This window comes from Calypte anna, chromosome 20 (assembly GCF_003957555.1).
Source record: "Calypte anna isolate BGI_N300 chromosome 20, bCalAnn1_v1.p, whole genome shotgun sequence".
NCBI lineage: Eukaryota > Metazoa > Chordata > Aves > Apodiformes > Trochilidae > Calypte > Calypte anna.
Genome location: NC_044265.1, coordinates 14,142,901 through 14,162,539, shown reverse-complemented (window position 1 = coordinate 14,162,539; position 19,639 = coordinate 14,142,901). Strand labels below are relative to the sequence as shown.

At 52.4% G+C, this 19,639-nt stretch overlaps 1 protein-coding gene across 1 annotated transcript; it reads right to left on the bottom strand.

Annotated features, from left to right (window-relative positions):
- Positions 1 to 27: 27 nt before the first annotated feature.
- CSNK2A1 (casein kinase 2 alpha 1) lies at positions 28 to 18,621 on the bottom strand. The gene is made up of 13 exons (XM_030462954.1): positions 18,511 to 18,621; positions 9,733 to 9,930; positions 8,642 to 8,753; positions 7,664 to 7,765; positions 7,206 to 7,256; positions 6,360 to 6,419; positions 5,530 to 5,613; positions 5,092 to 5,202; positions 4,250 to 4,351; positions 3,334 to 3,434; positions 2,515 to 2,663; positions 1,532 to 1,618; positions 28 to 1,112 (listed from the first exon to the last, which is right to left on the bottom strand). Exons 2-13 carry the CDS (start codon positions 9,831 to 9,833, stop codon positions 997 to 999), a joined length of 1,176 nt encoding a protein of 391 aa, XP_030318814.1. The 5' UTR covers positions 9,834 to 9,930; positions 18,511 to 18,621; the 3' UTR covers positions 28 to 996.
- Between the last annotated feature and the right edge of the window lie 1,018 nt (positions 18,622 to 19,639).

The window sequence follows — 19,639 nt, the reverse complement described above, 5'->3', positions numbered from 1 at the left end:
TGGCGCAGTCTGAGTTTTAGGGTTTGGTTTCGGTTCTGTTGTGTTTTCTCTCCCAGCTTTTAAGTAGCCACCAGCTCCGAACCTATATAAAGAATTTAAAAACAATATACCCAATAACAAACTGATTCCAGAGATCCCTGCCGAGGGCAGAAGAACCCTGCAGGAAAAAGGGGCTGAGGAGAGCAGGGCTGGCTCTGCAGCAGCCCCGTTTTCCAGAGGTGGCGAGGACTCCAGTCGGATCAGGAACTTCATCTTTTAAGACTAAAATGACATGCAAGGGGGTGAGTTGGCATCCTGGCTCTCCTAAGGAGACATGATTCGATCCAATTTGGGTTCCAGATATTATCTCTGTGTTTCTTTTATGCCCAGAACCACCTCTCCATCCTGGAAGTGTCTCCTCAGCTACCCTGGCAGAGCAGCACCCAGGACGTGATGGGTTCAGTGAGTGGTGCTTTAGGGATCCCCCTCCCCTGCCTCTCCCAGGCTTGGTCTCTGGAGAACAGCACAATCCTCCAAGGTGTTCATGGAGGAGTAATGTGGGAACAGGAAAATATTTCCAGCAGGATGCAAGAGCCTGGAAATGCTGTTGGATTCAGTTTTGCTCTTAACTGAAGAGTGCCTTTTTTTTTTTTTCTTTTTTTTTTTTAGTAGGGAGGGAGGGAAAGGGGTGGGGGGTTGGGCAGGGAGAGGAAACAACTGTCCAAAGAAATATTCCATCTGTAGGTAATTTTTTTTTTTTCAGGGAATCCCCTGAGTTACGAAAAGTTCAAGTAAAAAAAGAAAAAGGAAAAAAAAAAAAAAATCAGCCTATAATAATTTTGTATATAATGACTGAACTACTATAAATCCACAAGCAACAGTTCAGACACGGTGCCTCCAAAGCAGTCAATCCCCTCCCTGCCCCTGCCAGGCACCAGAGCTGCCTCCCCCAGGAGGGGTGGAGGGGAGAGGCCTCTTCCCCACCCATCTCAGCCCAGGCAGCAGCAGAGCCCCCGGCTACTGCTGAGCTCCTGCAGCAGCTGGAACAGGCATCCCCAGGGTGGTGGTGGCAGAGATGACAGGGGAGCCTGCCAGAGGTCCGAGGGGTGAAGGTGTTGGCACTGAAGAGATCCCTGGAAAAGAGAGAGGGAAAGCAGGGATGAGTGAAAGCAGAGCAGGGCTACCCAGGCTGCTTCCCCACGGGTCAGGTTTGCTGCTGCTGCTGCTCTGTGCAGAGCTGCCAGAGGAAGCTGAGGGGAAAGCTGTGTCAGTGCTCCCTGCAGAGGGCAGGGAGGGGGGCAGAGGGTCACAGCACTCTCCTGCACACAGCTGCAAGAAGAAAAAAACCCCAGCTGCAAAGTGCTATTCCAAATGGGACCAGAAAAGCAGGGCAGGCTGCAGAGAGGCCCTGGGTGCCACACTCTCCCTCCCACTCCCTTCTTGCCCTTCTCATGGGTGCTGGGAGATGTCCCAATGCAGGACTCACCCTCCCAGATCCCTACAGATGGACCTTAACATGCCAGAGCCCCGGGGTGAGTGGGGCAGCACTGACCTGACATCATGCTGGCACTGCTGACAGGAGTGCTGCCACCTGGCAGGTTGGAGGAGCCCATCCGAGCCTGGTCTTTCACAATGGGATCTGGGAAGAGCAAAAAACACCTTTAAATGCAGCACCCAAAAGCACCACCCACCACCTGAGCCCCCAGGAAGGAACCAGGGTTACTCAAAGTCACCTCCATGAGGTGCTCTGGAGTCAGGACTGAGTGGCAGTCAGAGCTGAAGGAACCAAAGGTGACACTGAGCTCTCTGTGCTGAGCAGTTCCATGCAGACAAACCCAGGGAATGGGTGCAGCAGGCAGCTTATCACTCACAAGCAGTTTATCACTCACTGCAGTTGTGTCTCTGCACACCTTGCAGTGGCAGTGTCACTGCCTGCCTTCTCTAACATGTCCCCAGTTTACTCATTAACTATTTTCAGCTGCAGGTAAATCCCATGGGACAGAGCCTTCTCCTTCCTGCCCCTCAAGCCTGCTGCAGCACACAAGGGAATGTCACATCCTGCCCTTCCTCAGTACAACCTGCAGCTCCTTCTGCACGTGGCTGTGGCTGCCCCTTCCCTGGCAGTGCCTCAGCCCAGGCTGGATGAGGCTTTGTGCAGCCTGCTCTAGTGGGAGAGGTCCCTGCCCATGCAGGGGGTTGGATCTTGATGATCTCTAAGGTCCCTCCCAACCCAACCCAATCCCTCTTATGATTCTATTTGGACACAAACCACTCTGAGCTGTTTGTCCAACTCTACCTTCCAAGCTTTCAGTTCTGCTCCTTCAACACGTGTGTCACTTGAGCCTTGCCCAGAGCTGTAACACAGACCTAGCACTGCCTGACCATTAACACAACGTTTGTTCAGCAGCACCAAGAAAAAAAAACCAAACAACTCAGCAAATATTGGTGTTTTGCATTGCTGCTGTCAGGTGGCACCTGCAGAGCCCGAGGGGGAGCTTCCCAGAGCAGAGCTCCCTGGCAGCAGCTGATCCTTACAGAAGTAGGGGTGTTCCATGGCTTCTCTGGCTGTGAGTCGGGACTGGTGATCGTATCGCAGCAGCTTGTCCAAGAAATCCAGAGCTTCTGGGCTCACCAGGTGCTGGTTCTCACTGTGCACAAAACGCTCCCATCGCTTACGGGAGTGTCTGCAGGGAAAAGGAGAAGGAATTGACACACCCAGAGCAGGCTGGGGAGGGGACATCCACAGAGAAATTCCCTTCGGTGAAGAGAGAGGGCAGTGAGGGACCGCGGAGGGGCCGGTGCTGCAGGGGAGGAGCAGTGCAGAGCACGGCCAGAGGGGGGCACGGCCACGGGCAGCCCCTGCACCCCACTGTGGGATGGATTTACAGACCTGAAATCCCCCTTCAGCTCTTCCCTTAGCCCTCCCCCCAACAATAGTGCCTTATAGCTGTGGTACGTGGTGCACAAAAGAACTCTGTGAGGGAGAAAACAGGTAAATGCCAGCTCGGGCAGCAACTGATTTCCTGCACTGTAATTCTGAGAAACATCATTTTGGGGGTTGGGTTTTTTTTTTTCCCCCCAAGACTCCTGGAGGGAACACTTGCCCTTCATGCTCTATGCTCCAGCAGTTCATTTATTGCCCAGATGACATTTAAAAACCTTCCCTCAAGTTCATTTTCAGATAAAGTACCGTGGGAAGCACTGGCAAAAGGGATCAAAGGCACAAAGTGACAGCTCTGAAGAAAACCCTTCTGTTTTCTGATGCAATTTTTTGTTTACTTCGAGATCTGTTGACAAAGCAGCAGCTCTCTGGGTCTACCAAGAGCTCAGGAGCTCCTCTGGGTCCTGCCTCACCTGCCCAAGATGTCATTGAAACGTGGGTCCAGTTCAATGTTGTATTTGTCAATGTAGTCATAGAGATCCTCTGTGCCCAGCACCTTGGCTATCCTCACCAGCTGGGAACAAACAGAAAAACCAGTCACTAAAACGAGGGTATCACAATGCCAGGGCCAGCAGGGAGCTTGAAGATGGTCTCAGTGGTGTCAACAAGCAGCCACAGGGTCACCTGATGGCTCCGATGTCCCCAGGCACACACGGGCTCAGGAGTCACCACATGAGCCCAGCCACACAGCCAGGAGGGACCTGCCAACCCTAACGTCACAAAACGTGAGGTACTGCAGTACCAGCTCCCTTTGGAGCAGGGAAATACTCAACACCCACAGAGGAAAAGGCAAGAATAGGTGGGCAAAGGAGGAGAAGCTCTGCGCTTGCACATGAAGGGTGAAGTTATCACCCTGGGGAGGGCTCCAGAGTGCAGAACAGAAGATGGATGTTCCTCAATGTCTGCACACCAGGGCAGATGCAGAGCACAGGCTGAAGGTGTAAATTTTGGCCTAAAGGCAACACAAAGGTTTCAGAGTCTATATGCAACTGTACCAAATGCAGTTCCTATATAGAGCAGAGGGAGTGGCAGGGACTCTCCACATACCCTCAGGAACCACCAATCTAGGTCCCAGAACACACCAGCCTCCAGGTAACTATTGCTATGACTTGTCCCAGCTGGGACTGAGGAGCCCATGAACACCCAGCACTACAAATCTCTATTTAATGGGTTACATGATCTTGTATTTTGAGGAAAGGAAGATGGCTTCAAGCAGAGCAAAGCAGCCATTAGAAAAAAGCTTAAATTCTCCTTTGGATGCCTTGCCACAAGTGTCAGGAAACCTCCCTGGTGGTAAGAGAACAGAGATTGTACCTGACCAGCTCTCACCTGATCATAGTTGTCATGGCCATGGAAAAATGGCTCCTTTCGGAATATCATACTAGCCAACATGCAGCCCAAGCTCCACATATCCAGACTGTAATCATACATCTGTACAGAACCAGAAGGACAATTCAGTTTCTAATGGATGAACAGAGTTCTGACACTCAGAGGCTTCCCCCTCCCTCCCTCCAGTGACTCAAACACCTTCAGGCATCTCCCTCAGGGGATGGCTGCTCAGCTCAGGCCTCCAGTTCCTCAGACTGGGATACACCAACCAGAACAGCAATCTCCCATTTCCACCCTTGTCCATAAAGGAATTACAGCCCAGTGTCTTTTCTTATTCTCCCTGCACTGTCAATGTTACCACTCGTTGTTGGGAGTGCTGGGAAGGGAAGCACCAAGAGGAGTGAGCTCCACAGGGCACAGGGGCAGAAGCATCTTTGTGCCAGCACCATCTGAAAGTCACCAGCAAAGCTGCTCCTTCCAGCCCCCAGTTTCCATCATGCAAACCTCACTGAGGTACAGAGAGGTTTTTATGCAGTCCTAGGTACTCCCACAAGGGCTTTGTTTCCTTCTTGTATCTTACTGCAAAAGCAGCCTGGCTAAAAAAAAATATTTAACATTTGTATTCCATGTCCCCTGATGACAGCTTTGCTGCTCTTCCTCAGGTCCTGAGGTACTCATTAGTTTCTTTAATTCAGTGGCTTTACAGCCACTGCTTTCTGGGATACAATTTAGAATGGAGTCTTTAGCTTCAGGGCCCCAGGTACCTGAATGTCTGGTGTGCTACCTTGACATGACACAGACCTTAGTATGGAAAGTCAGTGCCAAATCCTGGTAATGCTTACCTGATAATCTACAAGGAGTTCAGGTCCTTTGAAATACCTGGAAGCCACTCTGACATTGTACTCTTGGCCAGGGTGATAGAATTCAGCCAAGCCCCAGTCTATTAATCTAAGCTAGAAATAGTAGAAAACAAAGAAAAAAAAAAGGCTCAAGGGCTGCTCCAGCACACCACTGGCTGAACCCCCCTGCAGGTGAGTTTGGTTTGAAGCTCCACTTACAAGTCTATCTGCAATTAATTTCAACTGATCAGAGTATCTGCTCAGTTATTCTCCCCACACCCTATCACCAAATACTGAATAAAACACCTCCCCAAAACCTATTTATGGGCCATGTAACCCAGAGAAACTTGAGAGAAGCAGCACACAGGATTTCATTTTACATTTCTCCACAGGATGGAAGTGCAGCCCCCCTGGAAATGTCTCCCTGCCCCAGGTTCTTACCTTTCTGTGCTCGTGGTCAATCATGACATTGTGAGGTTTGACATCTCTGTGCATGATTCCCATGCTGTGGCAGTAATCTAGAGCCTGGAGGTGACACCCAAAGAAACAGATGCTGGAGTCACAAGAAACTTTCAACTTTAATCAGAAGTATTAATATTCAGAATTAATTAATATTCAGAAGTATTTCCAGACATCCCAAGTCTAAGAAGCCAGCAAAACTTTACCATCCACTGCTACAGCCTGGCTGAGACTCAGAGAGCACAGAAAACACCCCTGGAGCCCCCTCTCAAAGGGAGGTGCCATACCAGGAGTGTTCTGATTTCACCTCATGAACTTCCTCACACAAAGTGGAATTGCAGAGTCCCTCAGGGCAAAGCTACTGGGCACTGCTGAGCAATCAACAGCTCCAGCCTCCTGAGGAGAAAAGATTTCTCTCAGAAAAAGGGGCCAACACCTTTGACTCACGTTGTATTAGGGCACAAAACCAGCCAGTAACAGCTCACAGTTTGCTGTTCAGGTGCTACATGCATTTGTGATTTAGGATCTTGAGTTATCTCAGTGTATCCAGAGGCTCTGCAATCCTCAAAAAAACCCAACAAAACAGCCAAAACCAAACCAAAACAAAACCCAACCAAACAAAAAAAGGACTTGACTCTGCTGCAGAAACAAAGCTGAGCAATTGGTACTGACTTGATAGATACTCTTCTGTGCAACTCTTCCACAGGTTTTCTTTTCTCTTCCCCCCACAAGTGACATGAAAACCATCTCTAGATGATTAGCTGAGTGCAAACCCAGAACTGCCCCAAAGGACCAGGAAAACACCAACATACCTTCAAAATCTCATACATGTAGAATCGAATATCATAATCTGTTAATGTCTGGTACAATTGCTGTGGGACACAAACACATCAGAGCAGTGTTCAGCACCCAAGGAAAACATCACACCCCTGCCAGCCCAGAGCAACCCAGCCCTGCTCTCTCTGCTGCTGGACTTCTCTCCAAACTCATCTGAAGGAGAAGTTGCCCAAGTTACTCAGATTCCACACCTGACTCTGATCACTCTGCTCCTCTCCCCTTACAAACCAGCTCCACAGCTGACCTCAGACACTGTGTTCTGGTTCCTCTCACTGCCTCCCTGAGGTTCCACTCACCCACCACCAGCATTATGCCTGCACACTGGGTCTCAGAAAGACCAAGTGCTTTCTGCACCATGCAGAGCTGTTCCAGCTGGCACTGCACAGCCATTCTTCTCCTGAGGCAGCTCGGGAGGGAAGGGGACAAAGGGACATTTAAATCCCTTTTCCCAGAAGCATGGACTGCCACAAACAGCTGTCCACCTTCCAAGTGTGTCTAACAAATAGTTAGATGCTGAACATAAAAGCAAAGTGTTTCAAAAAGACAGGCACTGATGCTCCACAGATAACAGATTCATTTGCTCTCAAGTTTAGAACAACACTTGGCATCTGGATTCTAACCTTGTTATTTCTATGGCAAAACAGTACTAAAGCACTAATTCCAAACCTCTGTCTCAGCAGATTTACCTCTAAAGACAGTTGCTATGTTGGAAGGAAATCATTAAGTAACCTGCCTGCCCTTCTGTACTCTCCTGTCCCCAGAACAACATCATGAGCACCTTTCAAAAGGAAAGCACCAGAAGTTCACCTCCCACACTGTACCTTAAAGTCTGTGTTGTTTACATGTTCAAATACCAAGGCAGGTGTCCGGGACTGAAAGAGAGAGAGCAGTGTTCAGCCACTGAGAATACACATTTTTATCTAGGGTAAGGAATTCAACCACTTTTACACCTACAGCTGCTTGGAGCTCCTCTGCCTGACATCCTTGTGATTCCCCTCAGCCAGAGCAGAGCCCAAGCCTGCAGCCCCCCAGCAGCACTGTTTGCAGAAGGAATTAACTTGTCTCAGCTCCCTCCCATCTCACCCTCACAGAGTGGGGGCTGATGGGGCCCATGGGGGAGGGAGGGCCCTCCAAAAGAAGTTAATCAGATTAAGAGCTGATCTGATCACACAATTCAGAAGCAGGGGTTTGGAGCAAGGGAAAACAAAGCCAGATCAGAGCTGAAGTCAAATGGAGCAACTTCCCCCCCAGGCCCAGGGCCCCCTTCTCCCATACTCACCACAGGATCTTTTACTATATCTGCCAGGGTGATTATATTGGGGCCTCCTCTCAGGTTCTCTAAGATCTTGATTTCACGCTTGATTTTCTTCTTTTTAACAGGCTGGAGAATAAAAACCCAAGGTGTGAGACTGAGCACTCCAGCAAAGCAGGCTAACAGCCAGCCTGACACCCAGGTGACCAAGGTAGCTGACTGCAAATCACCAAAACATCATCACAGGCTTTGCCAGCTGAGTTCAAACAGATGGGTTTTGCTGTTCCCACTGCACTAAGAGCTCAGATACCTGCAGCTCCTCTCTAACCACCCAGCCCTGACAGCTACAGACATAAGCTTGGTGTGAATGAGGGGTAGTGAGATGGGGGAGTTTTTTTTTAAAGCTTCCTGAACACAATCTGATGGTCCAAAACTTCTTAACTGGCTTGGGGTAAACATGTAACTGTGAGAAGTCCAAGAGGTATCTGAGCCCCACCAGATAAAGGCATTTCATCCATCAGAGCTGTGGAATAGCCAGCATTCAGGAGATCCTTACTCAGTCTGGAGGGAACTGATGGCTGCAATGGCACATGCAAGGCAGAAATGAAAATTTTAAGGTCAGCAGTGCCTAAATCTGATCAGGCTTTAGAGGAAAATGACCCCATTAGCTCACAAGCCTCTGTGCACATGACAGCACACTGGGAGCTAGAGGAGGAGAGAATTTTCCAGTCAGCTACTGCAGTGCTCCTTAGCTCAGAGTAAAAGTATGTTGCACTACAGGATTTCTGTAAGATAATGGTGAATTCCTTACAGGCAGAGATTGGCCTCAAAACCCAAGTGTAGGGCTTCTCTTCAGACCCCCAAACAATGCCCCATGCACCTGAATCACACTCCTAAGCCAGGCTTCACCCATTTCAGTTTCAGACATTGAACATTTTAGACCAAATGCTGCACTTTTTGGCCACCACCATACAGATTCTATCTTTTGCCCAATCCCCAGCTCACCTTGAGAATTTTAACAACTACTTTTTCATTATTTGTAATGTTGATGGCTTCAAACACTTCACTGTATTTGCCTCGGCCTAGTTTCCGAACTAGCTGGTAATCATCTTGATTTCTGTGGAGATAAAAAGGGCTCAGTCATTCCCATCACGATTTGCAAACCTCTCCTTAACACTAAATCTCTGCTGCACCTTCCAGTCAAGGTGGACTAATTAGTGTCTTACACCTCTTGGAAGTGATGATTAAGATTTAGGAGAGAGAGAGGGAGCTTCTACTTGCCCACCTCAGGTTCAATCCAGAATTTATTTCTTCTGCAGAAGGTAATGTAAGCCCAACTCTGCATTTCAGCACCAGCAAACTTGAGCTACCCCTTCCACTTGGCCTTTCCACATCTGGAATGTTTCATTTTCCTTGCATAATGTTGTTAAAAATCAACAAAGCCAGAAAGACCAAAAATTTAAATGCCAGCCTGTTTAAAAAACACCACAACAAAACAACAGCCTGGGCAGAGAACACCACTCAGGGTGAGAGGACTGTGAAGACTTCAGGAACTGCAGCAAAGCTGAGGGCAGAACTTCACCTGGGTCCTGTGACACAAAAGCAGTGCTTGGAAGCTGGAATCACTGCTGACTGATTCCTGGACAGTTTAGTCATGAGCTCTATTTAGAGACCTCCTTCCTTCCACCACCAGCAGCAGACATGTCTTTTCCAGTCACTTGCAGGAGCTGAGCAACAAGTCACAAAATAGCACAGCCCTCTTCAAGGCTGCTGAGTCTCTTCACTCAGAAGCAACTTCAGCCAGGGCTGTGCAGATTGTTTCAGAAGAATACCTCATCCCTCTAAAAGGGGAGGTTTCCTGACTACCTGGCAAAAATACTTCAACCCATATTTAAGTGGTAAATATGTGTCTGCAGTGCTTGGGATTTGCAGCTTTGATGGGAAACAAAAGCTGTGATCTTTGATCTTTGTCCTGCAAACTACAACTCTGTCACCAGGCATGAAAAAGTCCCCAGCAGCACAGGTAAAACCCCCACGCAGGACCCTACAGAGACTGATCCCAGTGCAGGGCTGTCCAGGAAAGCCCAGGGACTCACCCCCACTCCACCACGTGTGACTCATAGTCCCAGTACTCCCGGGGTCTGTGTGTGTTCACATCCGTGTAAACTCTGGCCCTGCTCGGCACGGGTCCCGACATATCAGACAGGATGGCAGGTGGAAAGGGAGAGCTGCCTGAGCTCAGAGGCTCCCCACCTGCACAGCTGCACTGAGGAGAAAGCCCTCAGATTCTTCACCTGCAGAGAGATAAGAAACCAGAGGTGAAATCTCCAAGCCACCTGAGAAGTGTTCAAGTTACTCACTGACAGCTCCAGAGAAGCAGAGGCTGCAGCCCAGCCACAGCCCCTGACCTGGGGCAGAGACTGGAACTGATTTCTCTGCTCTCCCCCCCTCCCCCAAACACCACAGCACTGCTTGGGCCTCTGAGCAGAACTAACACCCCAGCCCCTGAAACTTTCCAGCGTGCAGTTTCCATCTTATGGTTGCAAAGACAACTTTCCAAACGAGAAAAAACTGCATTGTGCTCTGTCTGCCCAGGGCAGTTCCCTCCCTTCAGCTCCAGAGTGACAGCAACAGCTCTCAGCTGCAACCTCTCCCCCACCCAGGAAGGAGCCTGGAGCCACCCCACACAGAACCAGAGCCCTGCACAGCCCTCACCCCTCCAATGCCCCCAGAAACGCTGCTGAGAGGTCCCCAAGGTCACCCCTGCAACCTCAGCCTGGCACTTCCTGAAGCCTCAGGACATCTGAGGAGGAGGGGAGCATGAGAGGGTTGGGCAGAAACCACCCAGAACACCCCAGTCAGAGGGCACCGATCTGAACAGAGAGAATGGATTCATTTCCTATGCCAATCTTCTCCCTTCACAGCAAACAGGCAACTGCCAGGCTGCAGGAGGAGGCAGCAGCTGCATTCATCAGAATTAAATCAGAAAGACCCAGAAATGTGCTCAGAGCAGCCAGCTCAGGCTAGCAGGATCCCTCAAGAAAATTCTAGAAGCAAAATCCTGCTCTACCAGCAGGGTCCTGGCATTCCTTGGAGGTCTGCAGTGCTTCCCTCTGCTGCAGGGACCGCAGCAAGGCCCACCAGCTACAGGGCTGGGGACACAGCTCTGCTGGTTCTGCCACCTCCCCCAGGGCCCCTTCTGCCCTGGCTGAGCCCCCCCAGGTGGGACAGACCTGGCAGCACAGGGTTATTCTGTGACCTACTGACACACAAAGGCAGCTCCAGGTAGGCAGGGTGGTGGCAGCCCAGCCCCCAGGTCACACCTGAGGTGGGAAGGAAGCCTCAGCCTCACGAAGGGAGCAGGAGACACTTGAGCCAAGGGTTGAGCTGACTGACTGGAGGGTGAAGGATTGCTAAAAAGAAACAGTCCGTGCCTGGACAAACTGTTAGTCCTCCAACAAAACACCCTTTCAGACTGCACAGCAATCTCAAGCCATTTATGAGGCATGACTCACACAGAAATGAGATGTATACCCAAAAACGTACTTGGGCCTCAGCAGAGCAACTTCACCACAACACTTCTGGTACAGGGAAACTTATCACATTTCCAAGTTTAATTGCTGTGTATTTGCTTCTCCTCAGTCCGTGTGCAGGAGATGCACTGAGTAAGTTCCTCTGTCCAATGCTCCTTGGGTAGAAACTAAAGGAACCTACAGCCCTCCAAGATGACTTAGCAATTTTAATTCTGAAGCCCAGTTTTATCAATAAAGAACACACCACTGCCCCAGCTCACCCAGCCTGGCAAGACCAGTTTCAGCATGGAAAAATCCAACCAAACAATAAAAAAAAAGAAAAATCAATCAGGTTATCTAAAGGCAGATCAGATTTCACAGAGGATATTTGCTGTCACGTAGCTCTAGCCCAGCTCAGGCTGTGAGGTGCAGCAGGCTGCTCAGAAAAGGGCTTTTTTTCAGGAAATCATTGACTGTAGCTTCTAAGAATGGCACACAATGCCTGTTTCTGAGTGCAGGTATTATTGTCTGCTGCTCTGCATACAGGAAGAGGAGAGAGTCTGCACAGACAATTTGGTTTGAGAGCAAACAAAGCTCCAAACACACACACACAGACTTCCCCTGCCCCAAAGCCTCTCGCTCCCTCTGCTCCAAACAACAAAGAAATTTTGCTTTCAGTGCCCCCAGCCAGGGATGGTTCTGCAGGGGATTCAAGCTCTCTGACAGAAGGGACTGACACAAACAGGGACAAACACTGGGGACAGGTGTGGCCACCTAAGTGTCACTTTAGTTTGCAATCTGAAGGCAGAAAATCCACAGTCTGAGCAGCAATTACAGACTGAGTGTCCTGAGCTTGGTACAGGAGCTCTGTTTCTGCAGAATCCACACAGAACCTGCCATTCAGTAACTGCTGCCTCAGTGCCAGAATCACAGAACCATGCACATGGGGAGAGACTGCTAAAAGTAACCCAGTCACAGCAGATCAAACCAGAGCCCATGGCCACGGCCAGGGGAGGCTTCAGCATCTCCAAAGAAAAGCCACAACACACCTCTGCAAGTGTTTATTTCTCTGGTGGGGAAGTGCTCCAGCAGGAAACAGAACCCTGAGCCCAGGCACTCCAGCAGAGGTCACAAAGAAAGACAAAGCTCCCCGTTACTGTCTGACACACACTGCTCAGTGCCAAGGCACAAGGACAAACAGCTCCTCTGTTGTGGCACTTGTGGTGACAGCCCTTGGGCAGACACCACCCTCCCAGGGCAGCTGGATCACATCACCACCACGCTACAGCCTCAGTGCTTGGCTTTCCCACCTAGGCCTGCCCTGAAAAACTATTCACAACCCCCTCAGCTCATCCATCCCTTCCCCTGCATCCAACCCCAAGGACACAGCCCAGGGAGGAGCTGCTGATCCCCACCCCGTGGCACTGCCCAGGGACAGGAGAAGCTGTGCCACCACCACACAGGACTTGTTGAACTGGCAGGTCTAATAATTAAGAGATTTGGTCTTAAAAGTCTGAATTATCCTGCCAGCAGGCTGCTGTCTGACTTATTGAGCCTAAAGTTCAAAAAAAAGGTAAAAAAACCTCTGAATCTACTTTGAATCCAGTCTTTAAAACATCTTAATGTTACAACTCCCCTCCTTTTTAAATAGGGATTTTATCATCCTCACAATGTCTGAATCCCAGTGGCAACCCCTGGAGGACAAGATTTTGTGTGAAGTTCCCCACACTTCCAGCACCTACACCCCACCAGAACAGGAATGTCCTACACCCTCCATCCTTCCAGATGTGCCCCTCACACCACAGCTGGGGAACCAGGCAATTACCTCCTGAGAAACACAACTCCTCAGCCTCTGGTAAAATTCACCTCTTTTTTTTTTTTAAGTCAACACCAACTGGGATACTGGAACCTTTTGGGTTTTTTTCTGCTTCTCACTGGGAACATTTTTGGCACAGAGCTTGTTCCAAGCTCCCAGTGACTCAGATCCTTAACCTGAAGGCTCCCAGCACAATGCAGGGCAAGCAAAGCTCCCAGAGCTGGAAGCCAAGAGCTTCCCAGAAGCCTGAGTGCTATCCCAGCCATGACCTCTGGGGAGAAGGTTGGGAGTATAAATAATGCACCCAGGACCCTGCTGTCCCCCAGGTGCCTGTCCTGCCCTCAGTGCCAGCCCCAACCTCCCCCAGCCAGAGCAGAGTGAACTCAGGGAACCACATGAGCATCACCACTGCTCAGCCTCAGCTGGATGCAGAGCAGACCCAGAGGAGCAAGAAAGGCCCCAAACTGCATGGAGCCAAACTTCAAGAGCCAAGGAAACATTGCCACCACCTGACCAGGTCCTGATGGACCATCCCAGACAACCTGAAGGAGAAGGGAGATGCCCAGTTTGGTCAAACAGGGCTGGAGACTTTCCCCTCACTTCTACTTTCCCCATGTAAGCTCCTTACAGGCTGCCTGTAACCAGGAGCTGAGTCCCGAGAGAAGAAAAGCTCTGTCAGCTGAGAAGAGCAGAAGGATGGGAAGCAGCCTGGAATCCAAAGCTTACTCCTCTCTTTCATCCACAGTCCAAGAGACATTCCCTTTCATCCTCAGTGGCCTAAACTCAACCTCTGAAATCAGGAGTGTGCAACATGCTTCATTAGTGAGAGGAAGCATTACAATTAGCAGAGAAAATTGATGAGGATTCCCTTCACAGAGCCCATTTCTGCCCTGCAAGAAGGAGCACTCACTTCCTCAGAGTCTGGAGAACATCTGGGACTGGGCAGACATGGCTGAAATGAGAAGATCAAGACATGCTTCAACAGCACAGCCCAGCCTGCTGGCAGCTGCCATCCACCAAACCCCCCTCAGCCTGCAGGGAGGGAATCACAGTAACAAACTTCATAATATAAACACATCCAATCTCAACAGAAATCTGATTTCCAGATTTCCACAATGCTGGAACTGCAGGAACACAAGTAAGGAACAGATGACCTCCAGAAGTCCCTTCCAACCTATATTTTTTTTATTATTTTATGGCTGAAATAGAAACAAGCACCCTGGATTAACAAAACTGACATTTTACATCCTTTCTGGAGGACATTTACCTACTTCAGAGACACCATCAACTGAAAAGCAGATTTTAAAGCCTGATGGAGTTAAAAAAGAAAAAGAAAGCAGCTTAGGGCTGAAATCAAACTTTCCTCATGGTATTTTTTGGAACAGCACAGTTTGCTCTAACTATGGTTTTCCATCAAAATTATTTAATTATTTTCCATATTTCTTTTAAATATCTGCTCGTGTCTGGCCCTGAAGACAAACCCTAACACACTGAGACCTCAAACATTCTCTTCAGAAGGAATTCAAAGGGACAGGACCAGCCACTGGGGAGAAGAGCTGACAGGTTTAGTTGGGAGCTGGAAGAAACATCTTGGAGTCATTCTGTACTAGAGACATCCCGAAACTGAGTGGTTCTCCCCTCAGCAGCTTCACCAATCCCTCCCCTGAATTCCTCACAGCTCCTGCCAGTGGGGAACTCATCCCTGGCAGTGAGGATCCCAAGCTGTGCAGCAGACACAGGGCTGCATGACCCCCCCAGCCCCAGGGGCAGCTCCAGTCTCCCACATCAGCCCCTCTGAGCCTGCCTGGGCAGCTCAGTGGTGCCCAGGAGTGCACTCAAGAGTCTGCTGGTCTCATTCACACCTCTGAGAGCTGAACTTCTACACTTCACACCCCCCCTCTGCACTCTGGGTGCTGCCCAGCTTCCTGGGACAGCCAAAAGTCCTCCTCTTCCTTCTGGAGCACACCCCAAGTGGTGCCTGAAGGGCAGAAGGGGAGGCTGGGATGTCCCAGCACACTGGGAAACCTGGGAGATGACTTAGAAGAGAGGGAATGTGGCAGGAGCTCTTGCTTTTCTACACTGGGAATTAATTAGCTGTGGGCATCCACCTTCATCTGTTTCCAGAACACTAAAAGTAAAGATTTACTGACAGCTCAGACAGATGTGGGCTGAGAAACTGCCTCCTCTGAGGGCTCTGGCCAGAGAGGCTCCTGTTCCACCTCCTGGGACAGGCAGGAGGGCTCTGGGGTGCTGCCTCAGAACGTGGGGAGACTTCTCCTGCCCTGGCACAGCAAGTTCTGGCATGTAACTCTGCCTCAGCACTGCAGAACAAGCTGGACTCTCCCTACACTCAGCTTAATTTAAAATAAAAAAATGGCTTTCCCCTGTAGTTGTTCCAGAAGATGCAGACACACAGGACCAAAGAGTAACTTGAGGTTTTTAGGACTCCTGTTAACACCCAAAGACACAACCACCCAGCTGGCAACCAGCAGCCAACTGCCACCCCAGCCTACAACTCTTTTCCACTGCCATCTAGAGATTTTCTTCACCATTCCCTTTGAATAAGCTGCTGTAATCTAATCCAGCCATCAGAGCAAGCAGCTGGGCAGCCTGCTTTAGGAGGCCCCCTGCAAATGGTGATATTCCTGAAAGATCAGAACTAGGTCACAAGAAGGACAAGATCCACCTCAGAAATAAACTCTGTGGAAAACTAAAAGTTCCTGAAACCAGAACCTTGCACAGAGGAGTCTGTGGTGACACTGTCCTGAGTCAGCACAGAGCTCCAGCTCTCCTTTCTGCTCTTCAGCTTCCCCAAGCAGCAGCACAAAGTGGGGAATAAAATCATTTGTGAGCACAATGTGAGCACAGAGCAGGTCAGACTCTGAGCCATCAGTCCCACCACAGCCCCTCACACCCACACACACCTTTGGCACCTGGGGGGCAAATGCACCCCAAAACCAATTCCCAAACCCACCCTGCTTCCAGCAGCAGCACTAACACCCCCTCAGGAAGCTGCAGCCTCCTCTTCCCAGCAGTTTTTCTAGGAGAACTCCTTTTCTCCAGTTAAGCTCTGTCAGTTCCAGGAAAGGCAGCTCCTGGAAGGAGAAATCCCACCTGAGAAAAATGATTCAAGAGTTGAATCAATCCAAACCAGGTAATGTTTGCAGCCAGGCTGAGTGACAGCCCTTCCCGAGCTAAAAACCTGGGGAGGAAGAGGTTATGTACCCTTAGGGGACAAAAAAAAAATAAATCTCACCATTACCCAGTTTCTAGAGCAGATCCTGTCATGTAAGCAACTCAGAAAGGGAGGAAGAGTGGAGGTGACAGGTCTGGTAACCCAGAAAGAAATCCCTGGAAATCCCTCCCTCTGCAGAAATGTGCCATGAAATTAATGACCCCACCACAATGTCACCCATTTGCTTCTCCTCTCTGCTTGTCCCTTGTCCCTCAGAGGACAGGAGGAGAGACAAAAAGGGAAAATGAGTTCTGTGAGGAGCAAGAGAAGGAATTCAAGTGGCAGGTGTGAGGCCACTGCCATGCAGTGAAGCTGGGAAGTGCCACTTGTGCACAGAACACTTTCTTTCTCTACAACTCCACAAATCCCAGGCTTTTGCCACCCTCTCTTCCCAAGATTCCTACCAGGAATCCATTCCATGCCCATCTATCTGACCAGCACTCCTTGAAGATGCCCCCACTTCACATCCCCCCTCAGGAAGCAGTGTCCTACACAGCAATCCCCACTCCCAGAGCTCCTCAGCTCCTCTGCCTCACACCACAAACCCCACTGCACAGCCCAAGCTCCTCCACCTTTGGTAGAACCTGCTGCCAAACCCCATCCCTCCCCCAGAACCCAGCCTGCCAAACCCCAAGAACCTGTTCTGAGTCCCCCACCTGGCAGTCTCTGCTCTCTCCTCCAGCACCCAATTCCCTCACCACATTTTTCCATCCTCTGTGGCTCATCCCCCCCACAGCAGGTTCTCCAGCAACAGCAGCTCCTCCTCCCCTGCTGCAGCCAAGGCTGAGGTGATGTTACCTCCCTAATCCAAGTTTCAGGACTAATTAAAGAGCTGACCAAGCTGCACGCTGTCCCCAAGTCCTGCCCCAACTCTTCCCAAGCACAACCTTCCCTCTCCTAGCACAAACTTTGACATTTCCTACATCACACTGACACACACACACACAAAAAAACTCCAAACAGGCCAAATGATTTCTCTGCAACAACCTCTTGCTGGCAGAGCCACATCCAGCCCCCTGGCTGATGGGCAGCAGGGTCTGAACACCAGCTCTGAGCAGGAATACTTTGAGCAATTGTTGCTTTTAGGAAAAAAAAGAGTTTCCTGACCCTCAGCAGGAGCTGCTCTGCCCACACTGCTCCTGAAGGCCCCGGAGTGTGCAGGTGAGTGCAGGCAGCAGGCACACACACAGCACCGGGGGTGCAGCCTGGCACCACCACTGGGCACAGGAGCAGCTCCCCAAAACTCCACCTCGGGGTCAGACCTGAGCCCTGTGCCACTGCAGAGCTCCCGGAGAGCCCAGGGCAGGGGCCCAGGAAGCAGCAATTCAGGTCTCAGAAGTGAGGCCCAAGCCCTCCTGAGTCTCTGCACTGATCAACCACTGCTGTCAGCAGAAAATATACTGATGACGGAGTGCTCGTAATCCAAACTTTATTGGTTGTGCCCAAAGCCCTTAGCAAGGAAGAATAAAGTAATCTGACACACAACAAGTGTGGGGTTTCATAACCTTATCTGCCTTCTCCTCTACAAAGCTCATTTCACGACAGCCACACAGCCCGCTGCCCCAAGGCACAATTAACTCCAGTACAGCAGGGACGGGACCGATCACCCAGGGGAGCACCCGGGCTGCAAACCCGAACCTCACCTCCCCCTCCACCCCGACAGGCCCAGGACGGGGACCTCGGGCGGCTGGCGGGGGGAGGAGGAAGAACCAGGCCTCTCCTCGGCCCTCCGCACACCTCGCATCCCTCTGCCTTGCGGTGCCGGCCGGGGCAAGGGCAGGACGGAGCCTTTCCAGTCAGCAACACCCACAGCGCCGGAACCCGCGGCCCGGGCGAGCCGGGGAGGGGGGTAAGGCCGCCCCTCCGTGGGGCCCGGGGGCCTTTTCTGCGTGGCCGGGAGGCAGCTGGCGGCTCCCGAGCTGCTCCCAGGCCAGGCCGAGGCGGCCTTCCCGCCGCGCCCTCCTCCCGCTCCCCCCCGAGGGCCCCTCCGAGCCCCTCCGCCGGCGGGAGGCCGCAGGCCCTGCCCTCCTCACCGCGCCGGGCCCGCCCGTTTCCCGCCGCCTCCTTTTCCCTTTCGGCACGGCCGGGCCGCTCCCCCCCCCAGCCGCGGCCCCGCTGTCCTGAGGGGGCGGCCCGGGCCCCTCAACCCGCACCGAGCCCAGAGCGGGGCGGGGGGGGCAACGGGAAGGTGGGGGGGGGGAAGAGGGGTTGGAGACACAGTGGCGCCTCCCCCCCCCCCGTCGCTCCCTCCGCCCGCCCCCATCGCGGGGCCCCCGGGGGGGGCACCGGAGCCGCCGCGGCCCGCCGGTACCTGCCGCGGCCGCCCGCTCTCCGCCCGCTCTCCGCCCGCCCGCCGGCCGCACACAGACAATATGGCGGAGGCACAAGGCTCGGCCGCCAGCCGCAGGGACCAGAGCGAGGCGCGCCGGAAGCGGAAGCGCCGCCGCCGCGCATGCGGAGTGGAGCGGGAGAGCGCGCCCCAAGGGCTCATGGGAGTTGTAGTCCGGCGCCATGCTGACGGGGGGGGGGTCACTCCCGGGAGGTTTCGGGGGCTCTGAGCCCGCTCCCCCCCTCCTCCCCGGGCCGTGTCCCGGTGTGGGAAGCTCGGGCCGCCCCGTGCTACGGGGTACGGCCAGGCGGCGGGGCCCGTTAGCCCAGCGTGGCCCCCCTGCCCTTCTCGGCCTCCCTCGCCCCGCCGCCCCGGGGCTCGCCGCCAGGTGGCAACTGCGGCCTGCGGAGCCGAGAAGGGCCCGGCCGGAGCCGGGGTGGGGGCGGCTCTGACCCTCCCGGGGGCTGCGGGGAGGCCGCGATCCGGGGGGGTTTCCACCGCAGGGGTCCCCGATCCGTGAGGCTGCGGGGTGGGGGAAGGGGCTGTGCCCCCCCCCATGGCAGCTGCGCCGGGAGCCGGCGGCTTCTCCCAGGCCCCGGTGACCTTCCCGCCCTGCCCGTCACCTTTCCAGCTCCGGTTTCCTGCCCCACGGCCCCGGGGTGAGGGTTACCCCCAAGGGCTGGCCGAAGCACGGCGTCCTGCAGCTGCTTCTGGGCTGGACGGGTGAAAAAACCTCTCTGGGTGGGCAGGCCCGAAGAGGTGGGGGGAATGGAGGTAAACCCAGTGGGCAGCCGGTCACAAGTTGGGCTCTTCACCCAGGGAACAGGTGATAAAAGGAGAGGAACTGGCCGCACGTTTCCTAAGGGAAGGTTAAATGGGAGCTTGGGAACAATTTCTCCCTGGAAAGGGCCTGGCCCAGGTGGAGTCCCCATCCCTGGAGGGGTTTCAGAGCCCTGGAGCTGTGGTGCTGAGGGACGTGGGGTGGTGCTGGAGGAATGGATGATCTGAAAGGTCATTTTCATCCCAAACAATTCCATGATTCCATCGTCCCCAGACCCCTCCATCTCCAGCTGAGCTGGAGGAGACCCTGGGGATGAGGAAAGGCTTCGGG